Here is a 26,771-nt window from a genome sequence, read left to right as displayed (position 1 = left end):
TTCCCTATTCTTTTCAGCTTTAGGTACTTTCCGATGTAAGTGGAAGTACAAAAATGATATTTACAATAATTAAATAAGCTTATGTCCTAGATACTATCATCATATATATTTTTATTAACCGTATTATGTTTTTCATGTACTATCTACACACATATTATCTTATCTTATGTTTTATTTATGAGAATGGTAAAAACAAAAAAGTATTTATGCTAGTAAATTAATAATATATTCCTTTTATATTTTTAAATTAAATTATAAATATATTTCTTTAAACGTATAATTTTTATACTTTTATTTCCTAAACAAAAAAAAAAGATAATTCCAGATTTTTTGCCGAAGATGTTTGCATTTGAAATCGTTCTAATTTAAGTTTAATTATTATATACATAATCACTGTTAAATGTGCGAAAATCAATCACTATGACACATACTTTGTAATAAATATTTATACGTCCAAGAACTAATTTAAAGATGTCGGAGTTAAGCGATTGTTGTTAAACAATAACAGAATGAAATAGAGCAAAGAACAGTGAATTATTAATTGGGTAAAACGTTGAAATACATATTTGTAAAACGTCAGGATATCAGTTTAATCATACGTGGCTATATACATATATCGATTGTTTCGATAGGGGTCAGTAGTGAATAGTCGTGTTTCACCTGCCAGCCTGACGTATTGTCGTTTCTTCTACTTACAACTCGCGTTACAAATACATTTAACTTTCCGCCTTTTTTAATATAAAAAGTTTTCCTACTTGGATATGATTGCATCGTTGTTTCTTTAAAGAAAAGGTAAGTCAATCGTATATAGAGTTGTATACAAATTTTAACGTTTTTAAATGAAATCAAATTTACGCGCTACGAATAAGCAGAATTTAAACGAAAGTAGAACATTCATGTATACGTTATAGCGTGAGTATATATTTTTTATATTCGTGTTATATTTATTGTTAAATATGATAGATTGTAAAACATTAAAACTTGTAGGAAGACATTGTATTTGCGTAATATTGAAATCGGTAACGTTAATAAGTAATTACTATTTAAGCTAATTATTGAATTACCAAAACTGTCTGTTTTTTAAAATTAATCATTTATATAAATATTAGAATATGAATATGAAAGTGTTGTAGGAAAAATCAATTTTTACTGTTATTATTACCGTTTTAATGACTTATATTCTTCTATTAGTTATATACATAGTTATTATTTGAAATAATGTTTTTCTTTATTTGCATAACGTGCGAGTAAACTGCGTACCTGCGTTTTATTCAACAGTAACAATTTAACGTCAATTTGTATAATGACATGGTGAGTGTAACATATAAGAATTTCATTGAATGTACGTATTTCGATGTGAAACACTATGGATGTAAAAATCATTCACTTGGACAAAAAAAAAGCAGTCAGTTGGAATGAGGCAAAAAAAAAAAAGACGCAAAACAACGTTGATTATTGGTAAAATTACCAGCGATAGTAAATGGCAAATGCTTAATGAATATTACAATAGTACAGAATATCTCCATAAAGCATAGTGCACATTTATCGCTCTAACAAACTAAGCAAGCATAATCAATACAGTTAGAGTATATCGTCGACAAGTATAATAGATGGATGTCGTAATATCATTGACGTTTATTACATGCACTGCACATTATACATTAGTGTCATATCTTTCTTTCTTAAAGAGTTACGTTTGATGCAAAATATGTATAGTAAGCATCGTAAATTTATTAATTCACTGTTCACATATACTTGATATACTTCACTTATTTCTATTATATCACATTTTTAACATTGCTCAACGTAGTAATAAATGCATCTAATATGATATTTATATAGTTATTGTATAAGTCAATATAATTCGTACAATTATTGATATCGACGTAAGAATTAAAAGTGATGTGATGAGATTATATCGTAAATATTTAAAATATTATTAGCATGTTGGTCATTAACTGTTGCAAGTTCGAACACTATAAATATATTTATAATAGTAGTTATTGTGTACGTTGATTTATTTAATACGGTTACTGCAAAAACCATACAATACAAATAATAAAAAATAATACCACATATAATACAAGTATATAATATAATAATATATATTATATAATATATATATTATATAATATATTAATATAATTACATAAATAATATATAATATAATATATAATACAAATATATACTACAACCAACAAATATTATATTATAAAAATAAAAATATTATATTAAAAAAATATATTATAAAAATTATAAAAATATATCACCTTTTAATATTACACAAGATAAAATTAAGTCAATAAGAATAGGTATACATATACGTACATATGTCATTCACCTATTTGTTTCACTTGAATTTTCATACGTCGGAGATGATCTTATCTGTTTTTTATTTATACGGTGATTACAGATTTTGCTAAGACTAATAAATTATCGGTATGAAGTACCAGCAGATCTCGGTTGATTTTATAAGCATGGTGTACACCGCTTGTTCGTACTTGGCTCTCGCTGGAGTCGTTTGGATATTCTTACGACTCATCCAGGCGTGCTTTTGGTTACCACGCCATCTGAAAAGACAAAATAATGTCCAACGAATGCTGCAAGACAAGGTTCTATATTTCTATTCTCTTTTAACAAAAATATATTAATATATTAAGTCTGTTAGCGGATTAAGTGGTGAAATATTTTAGTATAATATTACAGTAGCTTTTGAATAAGCAATCACATCTTTCCTTGATTAAAGCTCCGTAAAATTACCTTTACACTTTGTTTATGAACCAAAGCGAATAGCAGGGGGTCATTGTTTCATTGTTCTCAGCCTCACATGTCTGACCGGTGATAAATGAACGTGTCGAATACTGGACATTGATCGAGTGATTCATAAGTGAAATTTGAATTTTTATGTTGGAACTTCATAAAACGGAACTCATTGATGAATGCTTGATTTAAACAGATTATCTGTTATTCTTATTATTTCTTTCTTTTAAAAATTGAAGATAGTATTCAAATGTCTTCAAAAGTATGAAATGTATCAAAATGGGAAATATATGGAAAGTCTAAGAAGTGCTTGGATGAAAGTTGTAATATATCAAGCGTGCTGAGGTTATGTGATCTTCCAATTATTTTAAAAATCCCTAAATCAACATCGAGAGAGGAAAGAATAAAAAAATTTTTCTTAAAAAGAAGACTACATTTCTCATTGTATATGGAACGTTTTCAGAATACTTTTGTTTGTTTCTTTCACACAAGATATTCTTGAGACATTACCATAATGGATATTAGCATAATACCAAGACACATAGAAACTGCACGACTGAACCTCCATGCCTACCTTACTTATGTGACAGCGTATACACATAATATATTATAAGTTTATACGTATGTCGCAGCATTGAAAAGGCCCCATTACTTAAAATCTTAGACTAATTTCTCACTGCAGAGATTTTCAATATGTATATGTATATTCGACTCTGTACTCTACCTTCTGCAATATTGCTGCAGTTAAATCCCAACATATCCTAACAATTCTACGCTTTATAACTCCAGATGTCCTAGAGCTTTAATCCAGTAAACTATATTTTTTAAACGAGGTAATGTAATTATGGTTAATACTGACATGCCCATTTCGAAAATTCATATCCCAAGAATAATTCAAACAAAAGATACAAAGTAGTTTTTATCGAAAATATCACGATTTAGTGATTAGAAAAATATACATTGCCATCTATAAATTCGGAGTTGAAAATCATCACAGGGTCGAACAAATGTCAGTATAATCTGTTTCTTTCAATATTTTATAACTAGACTGAGGATTGTTCTGCATTTATGGAAAATTTCAACGTGGAAAAATTTATAGAATGCAAGTAATGTACAGAAATACATAAAACATTCAAAGTACAGTAATTGTTATAATATTTGGAGGATGAAACAAATCTCTATTCGACCTGTATTTCTTTAGTTATATTCGCAAAAAATCTGAATTTTCACAAATATCTGCAGCCTATCACTTTCGATCGAGACATATTCCTATATTTTTTATACCTTCCGAGATATTTGCCTTTTTTATCTATTGTTATGAGAATCATCGGCTTTTAAAAAAATGTTTTAAAAAATTATTCTGTAATTTACGAAATTGAAATTGCTTTAATATTTTCACTACACTTATCGATACGAAAAAATGCTTGAAAGAAAATTTTTCTGCGTGAATGGATAAATATTCCACTACCTTTTAAGTGTTTACATGCTTATTTAAAGATACCTATAGTCATGTGAACCATCAATTAATAATCATTTTTGTATAGATGGAGGGCTATGAGAAGTACATTTTGGAATGCGAAAGAAGAGAAAAGATTGAACAAGAAATGCAAGGCGGGGATGCCAAGTGTGATCCTGAGCAAGCGGAAAAATGGAAAGAACGAAGAGAATGCCTGGAAATGTTGAAGAGGGAATTAAGTAAGATTCGCGATGGCGGTGATAATTCACAAGACTGGGACTATCTTCTGGAAGATGATGAAAAGAAGGAAGCTAGTATAACAGAAATTCAAGATGACGAAATTTCTATAGATGAACCTAATGGTAAAATAAACGCAAGCACGAACGTGATCGAACAAGTAGCCAATTCGGAGGAGAAAAAGGACAAATAATTATCTCTGTAAGAACGTAACGGCATCTATGATAACAGATTGAAGATGTTCTAAATCTTTTTAGTTCCTACAAATCGTAGATAAAGTCGTAAGATTTAAAGAATTTGTTTCGAAGTATTTAAAAAATATGCAACGAGATAAATATGTGTACATTTCAAAACAGACAGAAGAAATAGTAATTATTAATTCTGTGACAAAATTTTTAACAATTTTGTTTTTCAATGTATTGCTGTTGCCGCGGTCATTTAATAATTAATATCATAAACAGTTTTAATCTTAATACGTTTCGTCCACATATTCACCTACGAGGCACAAGAATTTAGTAATTAATACATATTAAGTGTTTGATTCTACCTATACTTAATTATATTTGCAACGATATACGAGTAAATGCATTGTATTGTACGTACCTAAATATACAATTTTTTCGAAAAATTACCTGTTGTCACGAAAATGTAAAATAAGTGCATATATATTAGAAACACAATTCAAAATTAAAGTTCAATCTATTACATACACGTGCCTCTTTAAAATTACAATGTAATCAAGGGATATATCGACTTTTTCAATCATTAGCCTACAGTAATTTAAAGAATTCATTTAATTAATTTATAATATGACAAAATTATTATATTATAATATAGAAGATGTATTACGATATTAATAATTTTAATATATTTTTGTTATATTTATTATTATTATTATTATTTAGTGCTGTACACGTATTGAGACTTTAAAGAAGTGTCCTTATAAAAATAGAATAGATATATTCTTAAAGATGACTGAACACATACACGAAAAGCAAATGAAACTAATATATTTAAAAAATCGAATTTATAATACCTAACAGAGTTAATTTATCGAAATATTACATATGGAAAGAACAATTATGATATTTTTGTACTGGATTTTTATCAAACATAATGTAAAGTGTAAACTTTATAATATTTATAACAAATATTTAAAGTTACCAACTCTAACCAGGAAAATGAATTGAACTGAATATAATAATATATAAACTAAGTGTGATTTCGTATGCAACTAATGCACCGTATTTTTTACATGCATGTACATCAACAAAATCCTATTTATTGTTCAGACGTGTTATACATCTATGTACGTATCTTTGTATCGTTTGAATGACAAAAGTAAGAACACCAAATATACTTAATATTAATCTTGAAATTCTTATTAATTAGATCGTATCTAACTAAATTTAATTTATCATTTGGTATCTCACAGTATTATTAAATAAATGTAAAATAAAAAGAACTTCTTAAGTTTCAATTTTACTACTAATCATTATTATTAACATTTTTGTATGAAAATGTATCCAATGAAATAAGTTTCAATAAATCATATACACGTAGAATCTTTTGTTATTGGAGAAAACATATCATGTCTATGTGAACTATCTTTTTAAATGTAAAAATAACTTATCATTCTTGGAATACCATTAGTGAAATTTGTAAAAAGAAGTACACAATGGTCCTTCCGCGAAAACGCATCCTGGGTATAATTTTTTTTTTTATTTTATTTTGGTTTTTACAATTTGTCCAGACGGACATTTGGTAAAGTATTATATCTTAGTGATTAGGAAAGAAAAAAAAAAAAATAAAAATAAAATATAGCATGTGGGTGGCTACCCCCAGCGGGGTGCCATCTTCGTGTTTGCTAGGTTATATTTTTTGTGGTCGGTATAATTGCCGAAAAACGGCCTTGACGAGGGTGTGGTCCGGGAAAACACTTGGAGGCCTTCTGCAAAATGATGCGCACAGTGCCGGAGTCATCGGTTCCGCCGCACGTAGCGCGTCGTAGCGTAGCAATAAATAAATTAAGGTCCTTTCACGGCTGGGCCAAATTTCTCTTACGATCAAAAGCTTCTTCGCATGCACACCTAATTCGAAAATAAAAAGATCGATAAGCAGACTGTTGCGTCTCAACTCGACATCTGTTTTCAATCGAGTCATTAATAATCTAAACTAACAATTGATACAACTGTAGAAATAATCAGCTAAGAAAAGGATTAATTCATATGTGGAAATAATTTCATGTTCTTATGATATGTTCTTATCGTTGAGAATTTTACGAATGTGCACTAGAAAGGGCTGGTTGCGTTAGCGGTAATTATCAAAGTTTGTTATCTAAAGAGAAAGTTTAATCAAAATTTATCGATTGATTTTCACGAGTATTTTTAGAGAATAGACATGAACAAATGCAACAACTGTATCTAGATGTTCCAATTACGATACCTTGGGAAGCAGGTGCAAGATACCGGGAGAGATATACACACGTTTTACGGCCTGAAAGTCAAGGCTACGCTCGAAGGGCAAACTTAAAAAGGAGCTACATTTGCTGGCGCACATCCAACTGGAGCAACGATTATTTTCTTTGCCTGCGAGGCGATGGAGGTCGCTGCGCCATTCTAAACATGTATTGGGTCTAATTCAGCCGAGGCATGTGCACGAATCATTTTTCTTCAGCTGTCGGCCATGACTTTTTTCCTTCAGCATCAATTTTTCGTAATGAATCGCTGATTGCAACGTGGAAATGCTTTATGCAGCTATATCCTGTCCTAATGATAAATTAATTCCGTCAAATGCAGCTACTTATGAATTTCAACAAGAAACAGGGAAAACTTGTTAGTTCAGGATGTAACTTTTATTTTAAGTCACATTACAAAGTTGATTATAGATTTATCAATATACGTTCTATAAGTAATGTAATTGCAAAGAAATGTATAGAAATTTGTAATCACTTTTGAGTTTCATTATTTTAGTGTCGTTTTATATGTCATTTTATAGTAAAATTTTGTATAGTCATTGAGTTCCGTTAAATTTGGAAAATATTCGTTTTATTCATTTCTATCTTTACAGCATAATAGAATTATATTATAAAGTTAAATAGAATCTACGTTTAATAGAACAAACTTTTATAAAATACATGTTTATAATTGGCGAAAACAATTAATATATGTTTACACGTGTATTGTTCTATACAATACATAAGGTATCCCGCGAACAAATGGAGAAACTTTGTCAGCGCATTCAGAATGTATCGGTTAATTTGTCTTTGATTTTGAGATATGGAAAGTATATTGAGATATAAACCAGAATTAATTATATGGATTAAAGGTACTTAATTTTTGTTCATATTTAACATTGTATTCGATTTTGACATAATGTATTAATCATTTCGTGTTCCTGTGTATGTAAGATGGCTTTCACATTAACCGTATCTATTTTGAATATCGATAAGATCATTGCAAATGCTAATAGTAGATTCATTGATATTTGTTACCAAATTCTCATGTGTATACATTTTTAACCTCAATTTGAAAAACATTTGAAGGGGATAGGTTAATCACTGTGCGATTTATGTTACACGTCCAATATCAGTTTTCCTTTGACTTCAATAAACATTTAATTGATGTTAAATAACAAGGAATTCCATGATATTGATATTGCTGTTCATATTTTTCTGCAATGGTATATAATAAAATTTCATTTATTGGAATTCATCGGATGACGAATGATAACTGCAATTCACATAATGAGAAATTTAAGATTAGGGCTTTTAAGAATATGTGCGATTGAATTTAATCAGATATCCAGTAACATATTACGTTTAGAAGACAATTATACTTTTTCATATTTTTAATACTTATACATATCTATAAGTATCTAATCATATATAATATTCCACTTAAGGTCAATAACAAAGCAAACACACCAATTGCATATGTTTCTATGTTGAATGATTTAAAAATAATTTATATTAATAATTTCAGTATATTATCGCTATAGCACTAATTATTGACGAATCAAGTTATTCTCTCACTATATCTCGCATGAAACCGTCTTTTTCGTAGGATCATGCAACTAGTGTACTTACATGAATCGATCACTAACTTCGTGAAAGTTTTCGTTATTCGTGCGCAAGGTGGTGCCACCGGCGTTATTTGTACACAATCAGACAGTTTGATGGCGGGAGGGCGCTACTTGCAATCGGGTGTATAAGGGTTCGTGGACGAAATTGGCCCTCTTCATGGACCTAGGCGATTACGTTTCTGTCGTGTAACGCGAGGGACAACACGCGAAAAGTGGTTTGCACGTTGATCTGTAGGATTGACGACAATGTCGTCCAGAAGGCGACGTTCTACGTTTATTTAAAAATCGTCGATGTACACTCTCGTCGCTGACCTGGAGACCGGCGACAGGAGCCATGCCGCAGCACAACCCCTGCCTGAGGAGGCTGATGACAATGACAGCGACGAATCGTCATCGTCTTATCAGCTAGGGAACGTCGACAGCAAGTAAGTAAGTAGTTGAACATCATGTTGCTGCTGCGTACCGCCCTTCTGTCTTATTTCTTTCACCTACATGATCTCATGGTCGATAACATTTCTCTACCTGCATATGCATACATCATCGCGCGAGTTTTCGATCATTCGAAATAATCCACGATCGAACATCACTCAATGATTATATTGATATTTAACGTACGATGGTTACGTGTTGATTTGGCTGGTTAGTGTGTTTGTAGATGCAAGTAACTGGTTAGTTTTGTTCTAATTGTGTAATGTGATTGTCCAAAACAATATCGACGCGGCAATTTGAGCGATAAAGAGGGAATATCAGAATAACAGAGAGAGATTCGGTAGTTTGCCAGTCGATGCATGCACTTATATATACATATATATATGGGCATGTGTGTGTGTTTTTCGTATAAATGTGGTGTTCACTATGTGGATCAATTTGGTTTTCGCGTGCACTATCGCGTGGTTCTATCGTTGATCTACTCGGCGCGGCGTGTTTACGCTGCGGAAATATAGCCAACGAAGGATCGTACAGTTGAAATATTGTTTCGCGAGCAGTTGCGCCGAGTCTTTTGTTACTGCTGCCAGGTGACTGGAACGAGCAGAGGTCACTGACCGGTGAACTCTGACCGAACATGACGTCATTGATTGTAGCCTCCATCCAGGGAGTTTATTTTTGTGTCACTGTATAGGTCGGTATAGGAGGTGCGACGCATCTGTAGAGAGTGGAGCATCTATGGCCTTTAATCCTTGTTGCATGTTCCACCGTCAGACCTATTGCGTCAAACGTATATAACGTATATACGTTTGATTTACTTATAATCGTATACCTGCGTCTTTTTAACGAAGTATGAACGAATGAATGGATTCGCATTATGAACAATTTGTTTGTTAGTTTATATTGAACTATGCTATAATTTTAATCGTGAATATAATACAAGTAATAGACGTACGATTACTCATCGAGTAAAGAGTCAACATTGACGATACCGTAATATTTGGAGCGCGCAGGATTAATTAATCATAAGATGGAAATAACAGATCCTAATAATTTATAAAATATCATTTCGCGTTTTATATTCATGAACGATTGTATGTTTTTAATGTACACGTTGCAGATAATAACCTCTTAGAAATAATTTAATATGCAGTAAATCAGATTTAATTAAATATAACTGAACTAAATGATATATAATTGAAATATACACAATACATGTATCTGTGTATTTTGTAAAAACTTTGTATTTATAGAATTACTTGTTGCACATAATGAGTACTTACGAAAACATAAATTAATATGCAAATTATACCTTTTTTGCACTGAATTACATTTATTTTCCAAATATCGAAATTTAATAGTGTCCTATCGGTATTGACAGTCTATATAAATTACGAGATAACACAATGAGTAACAAATGATAATCATTAGCAGAGAAATAATTTTTTAATAAAGTATTATGAATGTGAAAGTAAAATATTGAATAGTTATAGCATATTTAGCTACAGGAAATTTAATTTTCAAAGTGCATGAACCAAACGTATTTTGTAGCAGTTTTTTTAATAAAACAACTTCCAATTACCTGTTCTCATAAGAAAAAAGACTTGCTCGGATACGACCACGCTTTTTCACACGTTCGCCATTAGATAATATTTAACAAGAGCTTTGTGCAGATCTGTTAAATCTATCGAATCGCGTATATACTTGTGTGAAAAAGCTGTTTTAAAATTTTTGAAACGTCGATAAATTTTTCATCAATATGTTCACAACATGGATTGTTCCAAAATCCATACCGAATTTTAACTGTTTCTACAATGAGAATAAAGTATACACACAAGTATGCAAAATTTCATTCTATACATTACATAAAATAAATATAACAAATATAAACGTAAATCTGCTGTTACTTGCATTATGTTCAGTATTTGAACGTGAGGATCAGAGCATATTAAGATTGTACATGGAATTTATACATATATTCTAGCCATTAATAAAAATTTTAAAAAGCTTCCTAGCGTTTTTTAAATAAATTAAACGTCGAGGCAACTATAATGTACTCAATTGATCAGTTAATTTGCTATTTATATATACATGTGATAACGTTTGTGTATGTGCTGTAAATTGTAAATGATAAATTTAAAAAGAAGAATACTAAGATTAAATAAATATGTCTGAATTCGATCAAAAGGCAAATAACTCGAAAAGTTATCTTTTGTTATGCTTCTTTTCAGGAAGTGGAAGATTATAAGTATTCTTAATAGCGTTTGAATAACGAGATTCATAAATTTGTAGATAATAAAAAATTGAACAGATAGTAAAAGCTATTTAAAGAGTAAAGTTTCCGAGGCAGAATTTTATATTTATTTCTATTAATCTCTTTCAGCGGGAAATGTATCTCTGGTCGAGTATTAACAAGAAGAAAAATAAAGATCTCTTGTTAAGTAAAATTATTTTTAATGAAAGAATTAAATTTTTTCTTGCGAGACGTGGAAGATGGACTTTGATTTAATATACAAAGATATTATCTATAGTTCTTTAATTATATATCTGTCTTGAAGCAAAGATGTATAAATGTTACGTTGGTTTTCCAAAATCTTCTAATGTCTTCCAAACTTCTTGTAAGATTACTAAAAACTATTTTATTCCTTCTACGCAAAATAATGTAAAGCAAAGTATATAAAATTAAAAAATTTTATATACAAGCGCCGACATAAAAGATATAACTTAGAAAACACGAAGCTGGCACCCCGCTGGGGGTAGCCACCCACATGCTATATTTATTTTATTTTATTTCTTTTATTTACCAATGAGATATAACACTACCAAATGTCCATCAGGACAAATTGTAAAAACCAAAATAAAATAAAAAAAAAAACAAGCGCCGTGTATTACGTAAAAAGAATTAAAATATACATGTGATGTATAAACAAATCTATTACGTATATATTCTCAACACATATCCTTGATCTCTTTTCTTCCTGTATATAGTATACAATAAAGGTGATATGTTGCTTTTGAAAGTCTCATTGAATCATTTGAAAGACATCGGAGGAACCCAGAACACGAGCAGCAAGTCTCCATTGACCCTAATAATTTCAGGGAAAAACATCTCGCGGTAATTTTCACGGACCGCGTGGTGTATCTGTTTTCAGTTAGGGATGGAAATTTGACAAACGAGCCAATAAAACCGTGAAACGCGAAAGAAAGTGAAAACACGTAGCGGGAACAACGTGGTTGCGTTTTAGAAATCGTTGAAGTAAAAAGTAATTACGCGATCTCGCGACCAAACAAACAACAATCTCGTATATGCACATGGTGACGTCAGAATTATTTGGATCATCAGCGGTGCAACAGTTTTCAGCGCGAGCTCGCCGGCGGACTACGTTTTCCACGCGGTAAATCTCATTTTACATTGCCAACTGGCGAGAAACGTGGCACACGCTCTTTGTATTAACAACGCCGGCCTTCGTACACACTTACTTGTAATTTCCTCGAAGCATGTTCATCACGTAACCCACGTATCTCATTCATGGCGTTCCATCGCGTCTATCGGTTTCCTGTGTGGAAAGCCGAGAGCATCACGCAGCTCCGTTCTATCGATCTGCAGCTGGCAGGAGTTCTCCCTCTTCCTCCTCTGGCCCTCAGCCCGCTGCTCCTTCCTCATCTCGCTCTTCACCAACTTTAGGCGTCTCTGTCCATTTTCCAGCGATCGTTCGCTAGCTCATTCATGTCCTCTCCCTCCTTTTCGTCGCTCTCCTTCTTTCCTTCTCTCTTGCTCACCCCCTTTCCATTCTAGTTGTCCCTCTTTATCTAATTTCGTTTCTCATCCTCCGTACCGTCCATCTCTTTCTTCTCGCGTTCTTCCATCCTCGTACAAGTACGTCCCCTATCTCCTCGACCTTCTCTTTTCAGTCACCCTTCACCCTCTACCCTTAGCGCCCTATCTCTGTGCCTTCGAGCGGTAGATTCCCTATCCTCCCTTGTTCGTGTCTTTTCTGTCCTCTTCTACCTTTTGTGCTTCGTCCGTCATCCCTTCCACTCTCTATTTCTCTTTTTCTTTCTCCGACCTGTCCTCGAGCGGAATATCCTAGTGCAGCGAGCGAGGAACAGGTAGCGATAGGATGAAGTTCCATATGTGTGGGAATTTGGCGTGTAACGCGGTAGATAAAAAGTAGATGGAAAAATGCTGAGTCTTGCGACAACGCGTTACACGAGATGGAGAATTAATGCAAAAGTGGTGGTTAGGTGCTGACGGTTAGGAAAAGTACATATTTCATTTTTTATGATGCTAAGAGAAATACGTTTATTAAAATAATCAACGATTAATTTCAAGTATTAAGCATCCATATTATTTATGTTAGATGTGATCAATGCCATCGACTTTTTATCCGAGAAGCTTGCAGTTGCTACTTTCCTAACAAAATGTTCCAATGCGAAGGATTAATATTCCGCAAAGTAAAAGTGGATTAAAAATTTCGATATTCAAAAATTCCATACGCTTGCTCCATTAAGGAACATCGAACGACGGTGCTTGCGTTTAAAAATTCTCATTGCCTTCCTTTGCTTCTACGGATTTCTCCAATTCTCGAAGCTGGTACAGCTAATCCGTGTTGCAAGAAAATACCCTTACGATATCTGTATTCATAAATCCGAATCAAATCGAATCCAATACCCAAGCTTCGCTCCATAGGATTTTCGAATGATCCGAATACTAAGATAGTTCACGTTAAATATCTGAAACATATCATAGATATTAATACCAATTTTGAATATACAATACACCCATCGTTACGTCGCGCGAGATGGTCCGTGCGACGTCCCTTTCTGTCTGGCCACCAAGGCTTACCCCTCGTTACACTGACCTGCAAGAAATCCAAGGAACCGAATCTTTCCAGCTTAACTTCTATTCACACAAGTATTTTCGGTTTATGGATGGTCCTTTGAACAGTCCTTGGGTTTGTTGCTAATTATGGAGAAAGCAGATGTGCCCCGCGAAACAGCTGGTTTTTACCAAGAACAAGGACACCCATGAGTCACATCTGCAGGAGACTTTCTCCTCGTATTTTGTTTATTAACCAATTGGCTATAACCAATGGGCATCGCGGATCGTTACCCTCACTTTTCTACCGAAAAGTGTGAACAACGAATCCGCGTCCTTAGTTCAGATAGGGTACACCCACTTAGAGCTTTCCTCCTAAATAGTACGAAATGGGTCAGTCTCTGCTCTTACACTCCTCGGATAGTCAACTCTACTGTTCTTTCGCTCATCGGGCAGTCAAGTCTACTAAACACAACAAATATCGCAAGAAGACTAAAAAGGAAACACCCAATAGACTTCATAAAAGATATAACTTAGAAAAAAAAACGAAGCTGGCACCCCGCTGAGGGTAGCCGCCCACATGCTATATTATTTTTTATTTATATTTTTTTTTCTTCACCAACAAGATATAACACTTTACCAAATGTCCGCAAGGACAAATTGTAAAATAACCAAAATAAAATAAAAAAAAAAAAGTCTACTATTCTAACACGTTCTCAGCATTCAACGCGCTAACTCTATCAACCCTCGGGTCAATCATTGTACTTCCGACACGACGAAGTCAAACGATACGACGACGTCAAACATTTCTGTCTACGTTCTAAGTGTTGTAATGTCGTGTGAATATATCTATATTGTATAACTGTAGACTATAGTTATTCAACAACAAACACCCCTATTATCCCAAAAGAAATAAGGGGATCGCCCTGCTCGCGGTGTCGATTCGTATAGTCGTAACGGGAATTTACGACTCCCGTTGACGCGCCTCAACGCGACTGGACGAAAATACACCCATCCATGTTGGAGAAACATGTACATAGCGAAGAAAATAATTTTTCGATACACCAAAGTAGCTTTTTCTTATTCACTTGAAATTGTAATAAATATTTCCCTTGCAAGTAGTTAATTTTCTATTTGTTAATCTCTCATCTGGCCTTTTCCCAAGTAATTCCTATCGTAACTCGGCAGTTTTGAGCGTCTCGCTGGTCAAAATTTATAATTTAAATCCGAAAGTAAGTGAGAAGGTGAGGAATACTATCGTCTGGTGTGGACGGTATCCTGCAGCACGAGGAAACCAAATGAAAATGTATCGAGTGTAAGGATCGGGCACATGAAACACGCACCGATCAAAACGTCTTTTATATTTGTCGCAATGTGATTGGTTACAAGTTTTACTCTTCTTCTGCTCATTATCATAACTTAAATGGATACATATCTTAGTCTTGCAAAGTTAAATGTGTTACTATCGTGGTCATGCAGTGTTACGGTCGACCCGGGGTCAACGATGGTCGTAACACTCTCCGTTTCTGACTTTTTATCAATAACCTGGTTATTATTTGATACGGTGAAATTCCTGTGGCTCTACAACGTCAGATAAACAAGTAACACTTGAGAAGTGCAAGAAGCTTTCTTGTAAACGTAATAAAGCTATTCAATCAACGTGAAAAATTGCAAAGTCAAAGTGTTCGTTCCAAAGTACTATATACTCTGACGGTTCACTCATTGTACTGTTTCATTGTACAGATCGTTCTCAAGCCACAGAATGAACAGTTGCGAGTTTCGGGAATCTGTTCAGGAGATGTTCAGGTTTCTGGTAGGGAGTGTGGCATTGTACGGAGCGGAGATCTGAGGATAGGGGAGAGAAGAATGGATAAGATACAGAGAAGGTAATTTGAAGCGAATCCTAGGTGTGAAAAGAGCCATACCAAAGTATATAATAAGACAGGAAACGAAGTCAAAGGAACTGAGTACTGTAGCGGATAAAGAGGCAATGAAGTATCAGGAAGAAGCGAGGAGGATGTCGAGTAAGGAGCTGAAAGTGGAACGTGTAAAGGAAGTGGAAAAAGAAAAGGAGAAAGGGGAAGAAACAAATGGAAAAGGAAAGGGGATGATCTGCTTGGATGAAAGCATAGCGTTATAGAGAAATAGATAGCAGCAATTGTACATAGTAGCAGAGAAGATGAAAGTTAAAGGAGAGGAGGATACAGGAGCCAAATTATAAGGAATACTACAAATATATAAAATTGTACGTAAATCCATCATACATAAGAGGAAAACGAGAAAAAAGGGAGAGAAAATTAATAAGCAGATTCAGAGTGGGAAATAAACACTGGCGAACAAACACTGGACAGAGGATGATAGCAGGAGATGCGTAACATGCGGAGTTGAAATATATAGCGAAACGATGCGAGGAAATTAAATGCAACAAATAAACAAGGGAGGTGTTGGTACACGATATAAACAGGGTAGCAAACATGAAAAGAATAGTGGAAGCAAAACGAGCGAGTTGGAGCAAGAAAAGAGGAGTAATAGAAGATGAAAACAAAAATCAAAAAGTTGTGGGTGTGGGAGGTCAAGAAACAGAGGAAAGTCTGTTAGGAGTTGAGAGTATCATGAACGAGTAATTAGATTAATTAATTAAACAGTGTAGTAGTTAAGGATATGAAATATACAAAGAATAATAAATAGATTTGAGGAATAGATTTAAGAGATAAGGAAAATGAGAGGGAATGTGAACTGGAAACCGCCATGAGTCAGAAGACAAAGATTATGAATAATAATAATAACAATAATAACAATATATTCTTATTTTTATTATTCTTGTATCAGTTACTATTAACTGTTAACTGTCATTATTATACAGTAACAATAATAACAATATATTCTTATTTTTATTATTCTTGTATTAGTTACTATTAACTGTTAACTGTCATTATTATACAGTAACAATAATAACAATATATTCTTATTTTTATTATTCTTGTATTAGTTATTATTAACTGTTAACTGTCATTATTATACAGTATATCCGTTTTAAATGTTTATACGTGATTTATTTCTGTAAATATCAGAAGTGCAAGAAAATGTTTGAGATGAAAGTCGTTTGACCTCACGGGGGAAACTTAATAAGCTATTTCGATTCTTTTCATATTTTTATTTATAGAAATCTCATTGCCAATGTGACTGAGTAATGTAATATAATTTAAAATGAAACTATATGTTTCTATACACTATTCGATGCATTTCTTAATTCCCTATAAGAAAGTATTAGATACTTGTGTCTGAAAATGTCAAGTTCAAAAGATATTTCAATGATAATTTTCTTAAATTGACTGTACGAAGGTCAAGGAAAACACGAACAGAGAAGCACATTGCGTTATATTTCCTTTCCTAGTCTTTCGTACGATAAGTTTTATAAGATTGAAGTCGAAATATGTTTCAAACTAATTATTTTTCGACCCAAGCACCTCGATGCTTCTTTGTAGAGAATCAAAAAATGCATCGTACGGTGTATAGAACTGAGGTGGATTATTATACGTATTGGTTTATCAAAGAGACCAATGATAAAACTGTAATAGTCAGTGTATATTAAAATCACTTTAAATACCAGTACAGAAACAATGTATGTCGGTCGTAATCGTCGCTCGCTCAATGTTACTGTTGAACTCTACGCTCACTATTCGACTGTATGACTCACTAAAATCACTATCCTAGAGAGCATGTTCGTCTATTTGTATGTAAGTTCAAATGTAACTCTGGTTGACGATTACAAATAACAGCGATAATGTTTTATCCGGAGTTTGTTTACCTTTCAACCTACCAAACCAAAACAACGTTGGCACTCCAAGGCACAACAATATGAGTCTCTCCCGATTCGAATCTTCCGTTGACTCAAGTGTCGCTACAGAACAAGGTGTAGTTCCATTTAAAAAAATAGAAATTTTTTATATGCCTTCACTTTCAGAGAAAACACATGTAACACGCGATGCAACACAGGAAACCATAACAATTAATATTTCCTAATGAAATTTTTTCTATGGCTTGTTCCAGTTGCTGGGGGCACCCTGTATACGGTTTATATGCAATAGGACGTTCAAATAACAGAACGTTCGCATAACGGAGGTTCTATTGTACTTATTTCAATATTACAATGATTCGATAGTTTACAAACGCTAAAACAAGTCACAAGAGTCAGAGAAGCATTTCTCTTATTTTTGAGTGTGGAATTGGATTACGAATGAAAATTCCTATGGATTTCACGGATAACCAGGAAAAATGATTTTAAGGAACTGTTCGGTTTGGGAAAAATTTGTTCGCTCCTCGAACTGCTCATAGTTCGTTCGAACGTGACGCGTTTAAGTTTCCCTATTTCTTCTATTTCTTCTCTTCCGATATCCGTAGAGACGCTTGAGTTTGTAAAATTCTTGGGAAGCAGATGCACCTTCATCTTCCCACACGTATGATGTAAAAACATCTTTGAGAAATATCAACTCAGAACTGTGAAAGTGCAGGTTTCATGCTCTGACCTCCACCCCCGTGTCAATCTCACATACTTTTTCGCTGAAAGATTACGTTACTCCACCATTCATTCAGCAATTTTTCCACAGCATTTTGACTTTCACGTGCGAATGAAATGCGATACCCTTTTAGGCGAATTGGTGCGAATGCTTGTGACGAAGAGTGAAATTCTTTATTCATCTTTCCATTTTATTGATCCTTCACTATCGTGTCAATCTCGTAGACGAGTGACGCGTCGAATTACGAAAATGAAGGATGGCTGAGGGTAAAAACGAGCTCAGGTGGATCATTGTACGACATTTCTTCGCCAAGTTACGACAGTTCGAACATCGGCAATTTTTCGCCGAAGATTTAGCGATTTAATTTTGTACGCCAGCGTACTTACAAAGCTTCCTATTGGCAATTTGAGGCCATCACTGAAAACAGGAGATCCTCTATCTCCCTTCCTCGTCACCTTGCAAAGCTCCGGAGAATCGGATACGATTGCTCGAAGGAAGGAAGCGCGCGGACGAGTAGGTGAAATCAACCCTTTTCAGTTCTCGCTCTTCGTCTTTCCTCGGTTGCTTCGCAAGGTTATCGTTGCATCCAATTAAAGAGAATCGTATGCATCGATTTCGGCTCGTGCTAACTTTACTTGATCCCATAAGTACACTATGCGATAGCAATTAATTGCGATATCGCAATGAACGCATCGATGGGTTCCGGTTGGCTTGTAAACGCTGCGTTTCCCGCGTTTCATGTTCATTAAGCGAATCGAGTAACCATTTAATTTTGCTGATAAGGATAAAGCCGAAATCCATTAGCAGAAACGAAATTCTGACATGCGAACGTTAGGTAGATTCTTCTTGCAGCGAAACATTAATCCTTTGCACTTGGAATTTTATTTCAATTTCGTCACCAGCAGCTGCCAATGCTTCTAAGTGTTTTATTTGAAATTTACTTGAACTAAAAAATAAGACAATTTAAATAAATAAAGGAAGAAACAAATTCGTTTAAATATCAGTTTTATTCGCACTATTGTTGTATTTTGTAATTTTTAAGTGTATGATATATCTTGAAACAATTTCCAGGATGCAATCCTGCTTTTCTTTTGCACGTTTCATAAAAAAAGATGGGAATGAAGGAATGTCGAGTTGGACACGACAAAGGAGTTCCTGAGATAAAAAACTGATGTCAAGTCACACTCGACATAGGGGTGTAAAGGGTTAATTTATTCTCTCATTCGCTGGCGTTGTTCGTTTATATTTTACAATCCCTCTCTCTTTTTATCTCTCTTATAATCATTTGGGAAAAGGACAATTTCGAGAAGCGAATTTTAATTTCTAAAATTACTTGATTTAAGTATATCGCGTTAATTTAAGTAAGCATCGGAATACGGTAATATATAAGTAATGATGTCGGAATGAGTTCCGATATTCCAACTAACTGCCTAATAATGAAGCATTCAGTTTAGGAGATTGCAAGTTCACTTTTTAATTCGCGTATTGGTTGTTAAATGGAGCAAGACGATAAATGAGAAACGGGAGTTACAGAATGTTTGCAACGTTGAAAATTTCAGTACACAATACGTGGTGTAATATTGATTTATTTAAGACATTGAAACAAAGAATACAATGCAGAGTTTAACATTTTGATAAAGTAATTTAATTCAGTAGTTTAATTTAACAGATTAAACTTTTGATAAATTTACTTGCAGACCGGGTTTTTGGTTTCCTTTAATTACCTAAATACAAAACCACCTCTCTTTTATTGTCTAACCCCTTACCCCTTCGAGACGTACCTAATTAAATGCTTAATTAAGTGCTTAATCAAGGCGTCAATAGCTGATGTTTCGAAAAATTCATTTTCACCGAAATTCTAGCTGTTGCAAATGTACTCTGATTATCTACCATGCAATAATATCTTAATTCCCCCTTTAAGAACACAGACAAGCAGATGGAGAATTAGTTAGGAAGAGAGAGATTTAAGAACGTTCGCCAACAAATTAGTCTTTTCAAATATCCGCGTTTTCTCGTTGATTACGATGCAGCACGAATGCTATTTTGTTAACAGAAACGAGTATGCGACTAATACAACATTTAAATCCGAAAGAACGTTCAATGACTGGTGTGTTCGTGCTCGGTAAACTTCTCCATGGCACCTGTCGTAACCTGTTGAACTTTCACGCAACGTCGTTATTCATCAATTAAATTTGATAAGCGTGACTAAGGATTCGATAAAGTCTGGATAACGAAAGGCAGGATATATACCGACCAGGAATCGTATCTCTTATGTGTGGCGAGTCAGGCCAGATATTTCTTGCCTGGATCATCCTTGACCTTGTCTGCTGATATCATTTGATAACCTTCACGTAACAAATATTTCGTTCGCAGCCCTGAACCAGCGTTGTTGTATTTAGAGCGAGCTTTATTCACAGAGGCAACGACTAAGGGTTACACACGTATGAACACATGCAACAGCCACCTCTTTGAAAGGCTTAAAACGTGCAATTCTCCCTACGTGGGAGTAATTTTAAAAGTTAAGGTCAAGGCCTGGACCCTGCAGATTGAACGCGGGCATGAGAGGACAATTTACTGAAAAAAGATCGGATGCGAGCCAAAGATCGCTTTGACAAGCTTTAGAAACCAGTTCCCATCGGGAACATACGTTGAATATATTTGTTTGGTCGTGGAAGAGAAAACCGGGCTAGTAGTTCTCGGCCAAACTTTTTCTCCTCTTAATAGGTATTTAGGAATATTTAGCAGCCGTACTGTTTTAGTATAATTACTGGCAATTTTCCATGCCATAGTCGATTAAACTTCGGCAAAAATTGCGCGCCAGAAGCATAGATTCGATTAAATGGTGATATTTCTATTTCAGTATTCCTAAATTGTCTGTAGCAGAGTTATAGCTCAATTAAGATCAGCCCGTAAGGCACGAGACGTGGGTCGATGTGGTGGTGCAAGTACGCTGAAATTAAATGACTGGGTTTCGTCGACTGTGTAATACGCAAAGAAATAGAGAGCTTTAACTTTTAAGTGATTGCCCACGGCCGAACCGTATAGAGCGAGGCAAGAAGAATGGGATTCCTCAGAAATGGTGATCGTAGGGAACATTTAAGAAGGAAAATAGTTGGTGAACTTTATTCCGGCAGAAATGAAGGTGACAGAGTTGACATTGGAGCACTAGTCGCGCAACTAATGTCCTGCTGGTGTAAATAAGATCAAGGACTGACGTTATACTGATGTGTATCTAAGGAAATTTGTTAATATAATGTGGTTTAGGCTTAGAGCATAAGTAGAAATAATGAAAAGATATCAGGTTTTTGGTAAGTAGCCATTGACATAGGTCTGTAGTTTTAAAATGTGATGTATGAAAAATAATCGTGTAACAGATAAATATTGTTGTATAATATTGTATATAATTGGCAGTTAACGGTAATTGCAAATTAAACAGAGAAATAATTAAAAAATAATTGTATTCAATATTCTATACAATATTATATAATATCTTCTATTGTATTATTGTATTGTATTGTATTGTATTATTTTATATTTTATATAATTATTATATAATATTGAATACAATTATTATTTAACTATTTCTGTATAATTTTGCAATCAGTGTTGACTGACGATAAGAAAAAATATTCTCAGCATTGCTGATACTCACCTTTCAAGTATGGAAATTATACATAAAATTAGCAAATGCAATATTATTGGAAAATATAAATAAGATAAATCACACACTGTTTTCTCAGAGTCTGTTTAAACATACAAATCACAGACACCGAAAAGATTTCTATTTTTGAAAAACGACACTCTCTACGATTAAACATCTGCCTCATTCTCTCTTTCACAATTAATACTGTAATTAATATTATCGTTCATAATTAGAATTGTATACATTCGTCATAGTGGTACGAGTTTCGTACTTAAATTTCTTCGAACTTCACAAAATTACAAGATTTAGATAAAAGAGATAAATGGAGAGAAAAGATGATCAAATTAATCATCGAAATTCTCTTCTATAACCACAGCGTTAAAAAACAGAATTTAATAACTTGAATTAAAAAAGATTGTAAATTAAACGTTACGATATCATAAACTGATTTTTATCGATAGGATCTAAATTATTAGAGGAACGAATTTAAATAATCTTCGTACGAGATTCTTTTCTGCTACTCGCAACGTCGAATCAAGAGACGTTCTATTTTGTCCCGACGACATTCTCGCTATTTTAGGAACATTCGAGAGACTAGATGCGCCCTGTTGGCCCTTTTATTTATAGGAATGACCCGGTTCAATGACCTAAACGACTTATCCGTCAGTTTGCATTTTACAGTAATTCGACCGAGTACTACAACACTTACAGAAACTTCTCTTAAATATATCACGTATGTTCAGGCTGTATACTAATTTTGTACTGCAGTAAGTCAGTTATATTTCTACACATGCATAGACCAGATTTTACCAATATGATCACGATGATCGCGTCTCGTCACAACGCTGACGAAATTTGAAAATGCGATGATGAAAATCTTCCATGATAAGTGCACAAACGCATACTTTCGCATGTCACAAGAATCATGTGATTTATATCTTTGTAATTTCTTATTGAAAAATATTTTCTACAGCGCGATATCTTCGCGCCTTTATCGGCAAAGTTTCATTAAAAGATCTTTTCTACAGCACACAATATCCTCGTGCTTTCATTAACGCTTGCTCGACAATGCTTTATTGTTTGATATGCAAACAAAAGTTGTACATGTGGTAGGAATTTTAATTAACCAAGCAGCTGTCTGCTCTCGTTCGTGCCATTTAACAGTTTCCAAACGCTGTCGGAAAATTTGAGTTGGTGAGCGAAAGGTGGGCTCTTGTACGAAAAAAGGTGAAACACGGCTCGCGGCTAACGTAAAAGCTATTAAACGAATTACACCTGCAGTTAGGAAGAGTTTAGTACGATGAAAGCAATGTCGAAATTCAGATTAATAAATTGATTTAAAAGTCTAGTTTGAAAGTTTAGTATCGTGCTAGCAATGTGATATTTGTAGCAGTTTGCGTTATATTGAAAACTTTCGCAGTTTTATTGAAACGTGGAAAACGTAATAAAAGCGGAAAATAAAAAGTCATAATTAACAAACCTATTAAAAACGTATAATTTCATGCCATACGTTTTTTACAAACAGGAACCTTCCATGTAATCCACTTTTTAGCTGCGTTTATACGTTCGTCTTTTTATATGTTTCACGTAGTATTTTTTTTCTAATTAAAAAGATTTTATTTTTGGGCTGACAGAACTCGTGTGATTAACCAAGTGGTTGAATTTTCAGAAGCGCACAGTCAGCACTTAAATTAAAATTTCTTCAAAGAGTGAATCACTATGTTCGTCTTTATGTTAAGGAAAATAGAAGGAATCAAGTTTCAAGATGTTTCATCGTTTCGCCTAACCTAATGTTGATCTTTTATTAACATCCTCTGCTACGCCAGAGAAAAACGATTTCACGTCCTCTATCTCTTTTTTTCTCTTTTTTGTAAGAACCTGTTAATCGAATGATTTAATCCTATTACCTACGTTTGCGTTTCATCGTGAAAGATAACAACGACTGATAAAACAGTACGAAGTTTTAAACAAAGAATTATGCAGAAGTTCTCTCACGCAAGGCTTACTTTAATTTTCTCTATCCATGAAAATACTGCTACCGATTTAAATGTCAGCATTCTTACATCTATCAAAGGCTAACCTTGTTATATTTCAGCGTAATTTTCATTCCATCTTCACGTTGTATATGTGGCGGTATTCGACCACGGAATTTTCCAACAGCTTCGCGACACAAAGCGCTATACCTTCAAAGCGTAAGGCCGACATGCCCGATGTACCATCGATATCTCTACGGTTCTTTCGCACTCTGCCCCGAGCTGCGAAGTAGAAGAGCGAAGAGCTTCATAGCGAAGCAAACACAATTCGAGATACGTGATGATTAACTCTTGATTGTTAATAGTTTAATAAACCTCTTTTGTTGAACATCAAGAGTATTTCTTATGGGCACCTTCACCAACTACCACCTCGTATATATCGTTAACAATGCACAGATGCAAAGTTTCTTTGTCAGTATTTTCAAAAGGTAACTAATTCATGCCATGTTCGATACTCAAACGTTCGTATAAATTCACTGCGAAAATGTTCTTTCGCACTCTGCCCCGAGCTGCGAAGTGCGAAAGGTTTAGCATCATAGCGAAGGAAACACAATTCGAGATACGTGATGATTAACTCTTGATTGTTAATCTTTGACCGTTGATTGTTAATAGTTTAATAAACCTCTATTGTTGAACGTCAAGAGTATTTCTTATGGGCACCTTCACCAACTACCACCTCGTATATATCGTTAACAGTGCACAGATGCAAAGTTTCTTTGTCAGTATTTTCAAAAGGTAACTAATTCATGCCATGTTCGATATTCAAGCGTTCGTATAAATTCACTGCGAAAATGTTCTTTCGCACTCTGCCCCGAGCTGCGAAGTGCGAAAGGTTTAGCATCATAGCGAAGGAAACACAATTCGAGATACGTGATGATTAACTCTTGATTGTTAATAGTTTAATAAACCTCTTTTGTTGAACATCAAGAGTATTTCTTATGGGCACCTTCACCAACTACCACCTCGTATATATCGTTAACAATGCACAGATGCAAAGTTTCTTTGTCAGTATTTTTAAAAGGTAACTAATTCATGCCATGTTCGATACTCAAGCGTTCGTATAAATTCACTGCGAAAATGTTGAAGTGTTCGTATAAATTCACTGCGAAATATAACATAGCGATGGAAAAGTGTAATAAGAATAAGTTTCATTTCGTAACTACGAGGAAAACAATATTAAATTCACGTAAACTGGAATCGTGTCCGAATACACGAAGTAAAACAGTTTAAACTTTAATTACTTCCTTAACATATCTACGTCTTTTATTCTGCTAAAAATACTTTACATTTGTGTGTATTACGTATGAGACACGCTATATTGGAGAAATATTAGAAAATGTTGGGTACTAGCTCTTCTTGTAAGTACATAATACCGCTTTTATAGATCTTTCATTGGAGAAGCTCTTATCGACCTCAATTATAACGGCTATGCTCGAACCGAACTGATTTAAGACAGGTGAAAATGGGCCATCGGTTCGGTCTTGTCGTTACTTTGAAATAAGACCTCTATCGGGAAAGCTTTTCCTCGGCAAGTAAGAAAACGATTCTCTTAATGTTTTGAGAATAAGGTAGCTTTATCTTCCCTTTTATCGCATTATTTAAGGGTCTACGATGGTTCTTCATCTTCCATGTAGTATCTATGAAGAGGAAATCTGGATGTATTAAAAGTAATTGTCTTAAAGTATTACATCTTTTGGAGAAAGATTTACCACAGAGAAGGATTTTCATTCCAGTAATACAGTCGTCTTTTTTTTTTATTTTGGTTTTTTACAATTTGCCCTTATGGACATTTGGTAAAGTGTTATATCTTATTGGTGAAAAAAAAATATAGCATGTGGGTGGCTACCCCCAGCGGGGTGCCAGCTTCGTTTTTTCTAAGTTATATCTTTTATGATTAATACAATCGTGGCTAAATTATCGAATCGTCCGTGATAAAAATATTATTACGACGAGATTCTTCTGCAGCAGAAAAATAATATGTTATTTGTATAGTTATACAGTTTTCGTGTGTTTGTTCTTATTAGAAAAGCATACTAATTTCTTTTTATAGTTTATTTATTTTGGTTTTTTACAATTTGTCCTGAAGGACATTTGGTAAAGTGTTATATCTTATTGGTGAAAAAAAAATATAGCATGTGGGTGGCTACCCCCAGCGGGGTGCCAGCTTCGTTTATCCTAAGTTATATCTTTTATGATTAATACAATCGTGGCTAAATTATCGAATCGTCCGTGATAAAAATATTATTACGACGAGATTCTTCTGCAGCAGAAAAATAATATGTTATTTGTATAGTCATACAGTTTTCGTGTGTTTGTTCTTATTAGAAAAGCATACTAATTTTTTTTTTTAATAGTTTATTTATTTTGGTTTTTTACAATTTGTCCTGAAGGACATTTGGTAAAGTGTTATATCTCATTGGTAATAAAAAAAATAAGATAAAATAAATATAGCATGTGGGTGGCTACCCCCAGCGGGGTGCCAACTTCGTGTTTTCTAAGTCATATCTTTTATGATCATACTAATTTGGCAGGTATATTTTTAAACGCGACAAGATCTTCAGTGTCGAATGTTTCATGCATCGTTATAAAGTACTTTTTATATGTAAATTGTTTTACAGTTGATTATGATATATATAAACATAAAAGTGATTAATTGTATCGTTAAGATATATTAGACGTTATAATCCATGGAAAATAATATTTAGAAAATGAGTATTTATTCCTTTATTATCACAAGACGAATTAATTGGAAGGCCGCATGGAAAAATCGTACAACAAATGTAGAACATTATATGCA

The 26,771-nt window shown here is 33.8% G+C and overlaps 2 protein-coding genes and 1 long non-coding RNA gene across 8 annotated transcripts in view; 2 read left to right on the top strand and 1 right to left on the bottom strand.

Annotated features, from left to right (window-relative positions):
* Window positions 1-2,441: 2,441 nt before the first annotated feature.
* LOC132909034 (uncharacterized) lies at window positions 2,442-5,831 on the top strand. Its single transcript, XM_060963629.1, has 2 exons — window positions 2,442-2,612; window positions 4,305-5,831. Exons 1-2 carry the CDS (start codon window positions 2,442-2,444, stop codon window positions 4,644-4,646), a joined length of 513 nt encoding a protein of 170 aa, XP_060819612.1. The 3' UTR covers window positions 4,647-5,831.
* Window positions 5,712-8,532, bottom strand: LOC132909047 (uncharacterized). The gene is made up of 2 exons (XR_009658479.1): window positions 6,899-8,532; window positions 5,712-6,543 (listed from the first exon to the last, which is right to left on the bottom strand). It is a non-coding gene; the product is annotated as an uncharacterized LOC132909047 (long non-coding RNA).
* A 115-nt stretch (window positions 8,533-8,647) lies between these two features.
* Window positions 8,648-26,771, top strand: part of LOC132909004 (uncharacterized) — a 219,232-nt gene continuing 201,108 nt past the window's right edge. For 4 of the 6 annotated variants that reach the window (XR_009658473.1, XM_060963568.1, XM_060963573.1 and 1 more), the window contains exon 1: window positions 8,648-8,961. Coding sequence is in view for 4 of the 6 variants with exons in the window: in XM_060963568.1 (XP_060819551.1) it covers window positions 8,828-8,961 (134 nt within the window). In the remaining 2 variants the exon portion in view is untranslated. Of the gene's footprint in view, window positions 8,966-26,771 lie in introns of all 6 variants that reach the window. The other 2 variants (XM_060963567.1, XM_060963571.1) reach the window with 2 other exon arrangements.

This window comes from Bombus pascuorum, chromosome 7 (genome assembly GCF_905332965.1).
Source record: "Bombus pascuorum chromosome 7, iyBomPasc1.1, whole genome shotgun sequence".
NCBI classification, from domain to species: domain Eukaryota; kingdom Metazoa; phylum Arthropoda; class Insecta; order Hymenoptera; family Apidae; genus Bombus; species Bombus pascuorum.
Note: the sequence above shows the minus strand (reverse complement) of the source record. Positions and strands in the feature narration are given on the sequence as shown.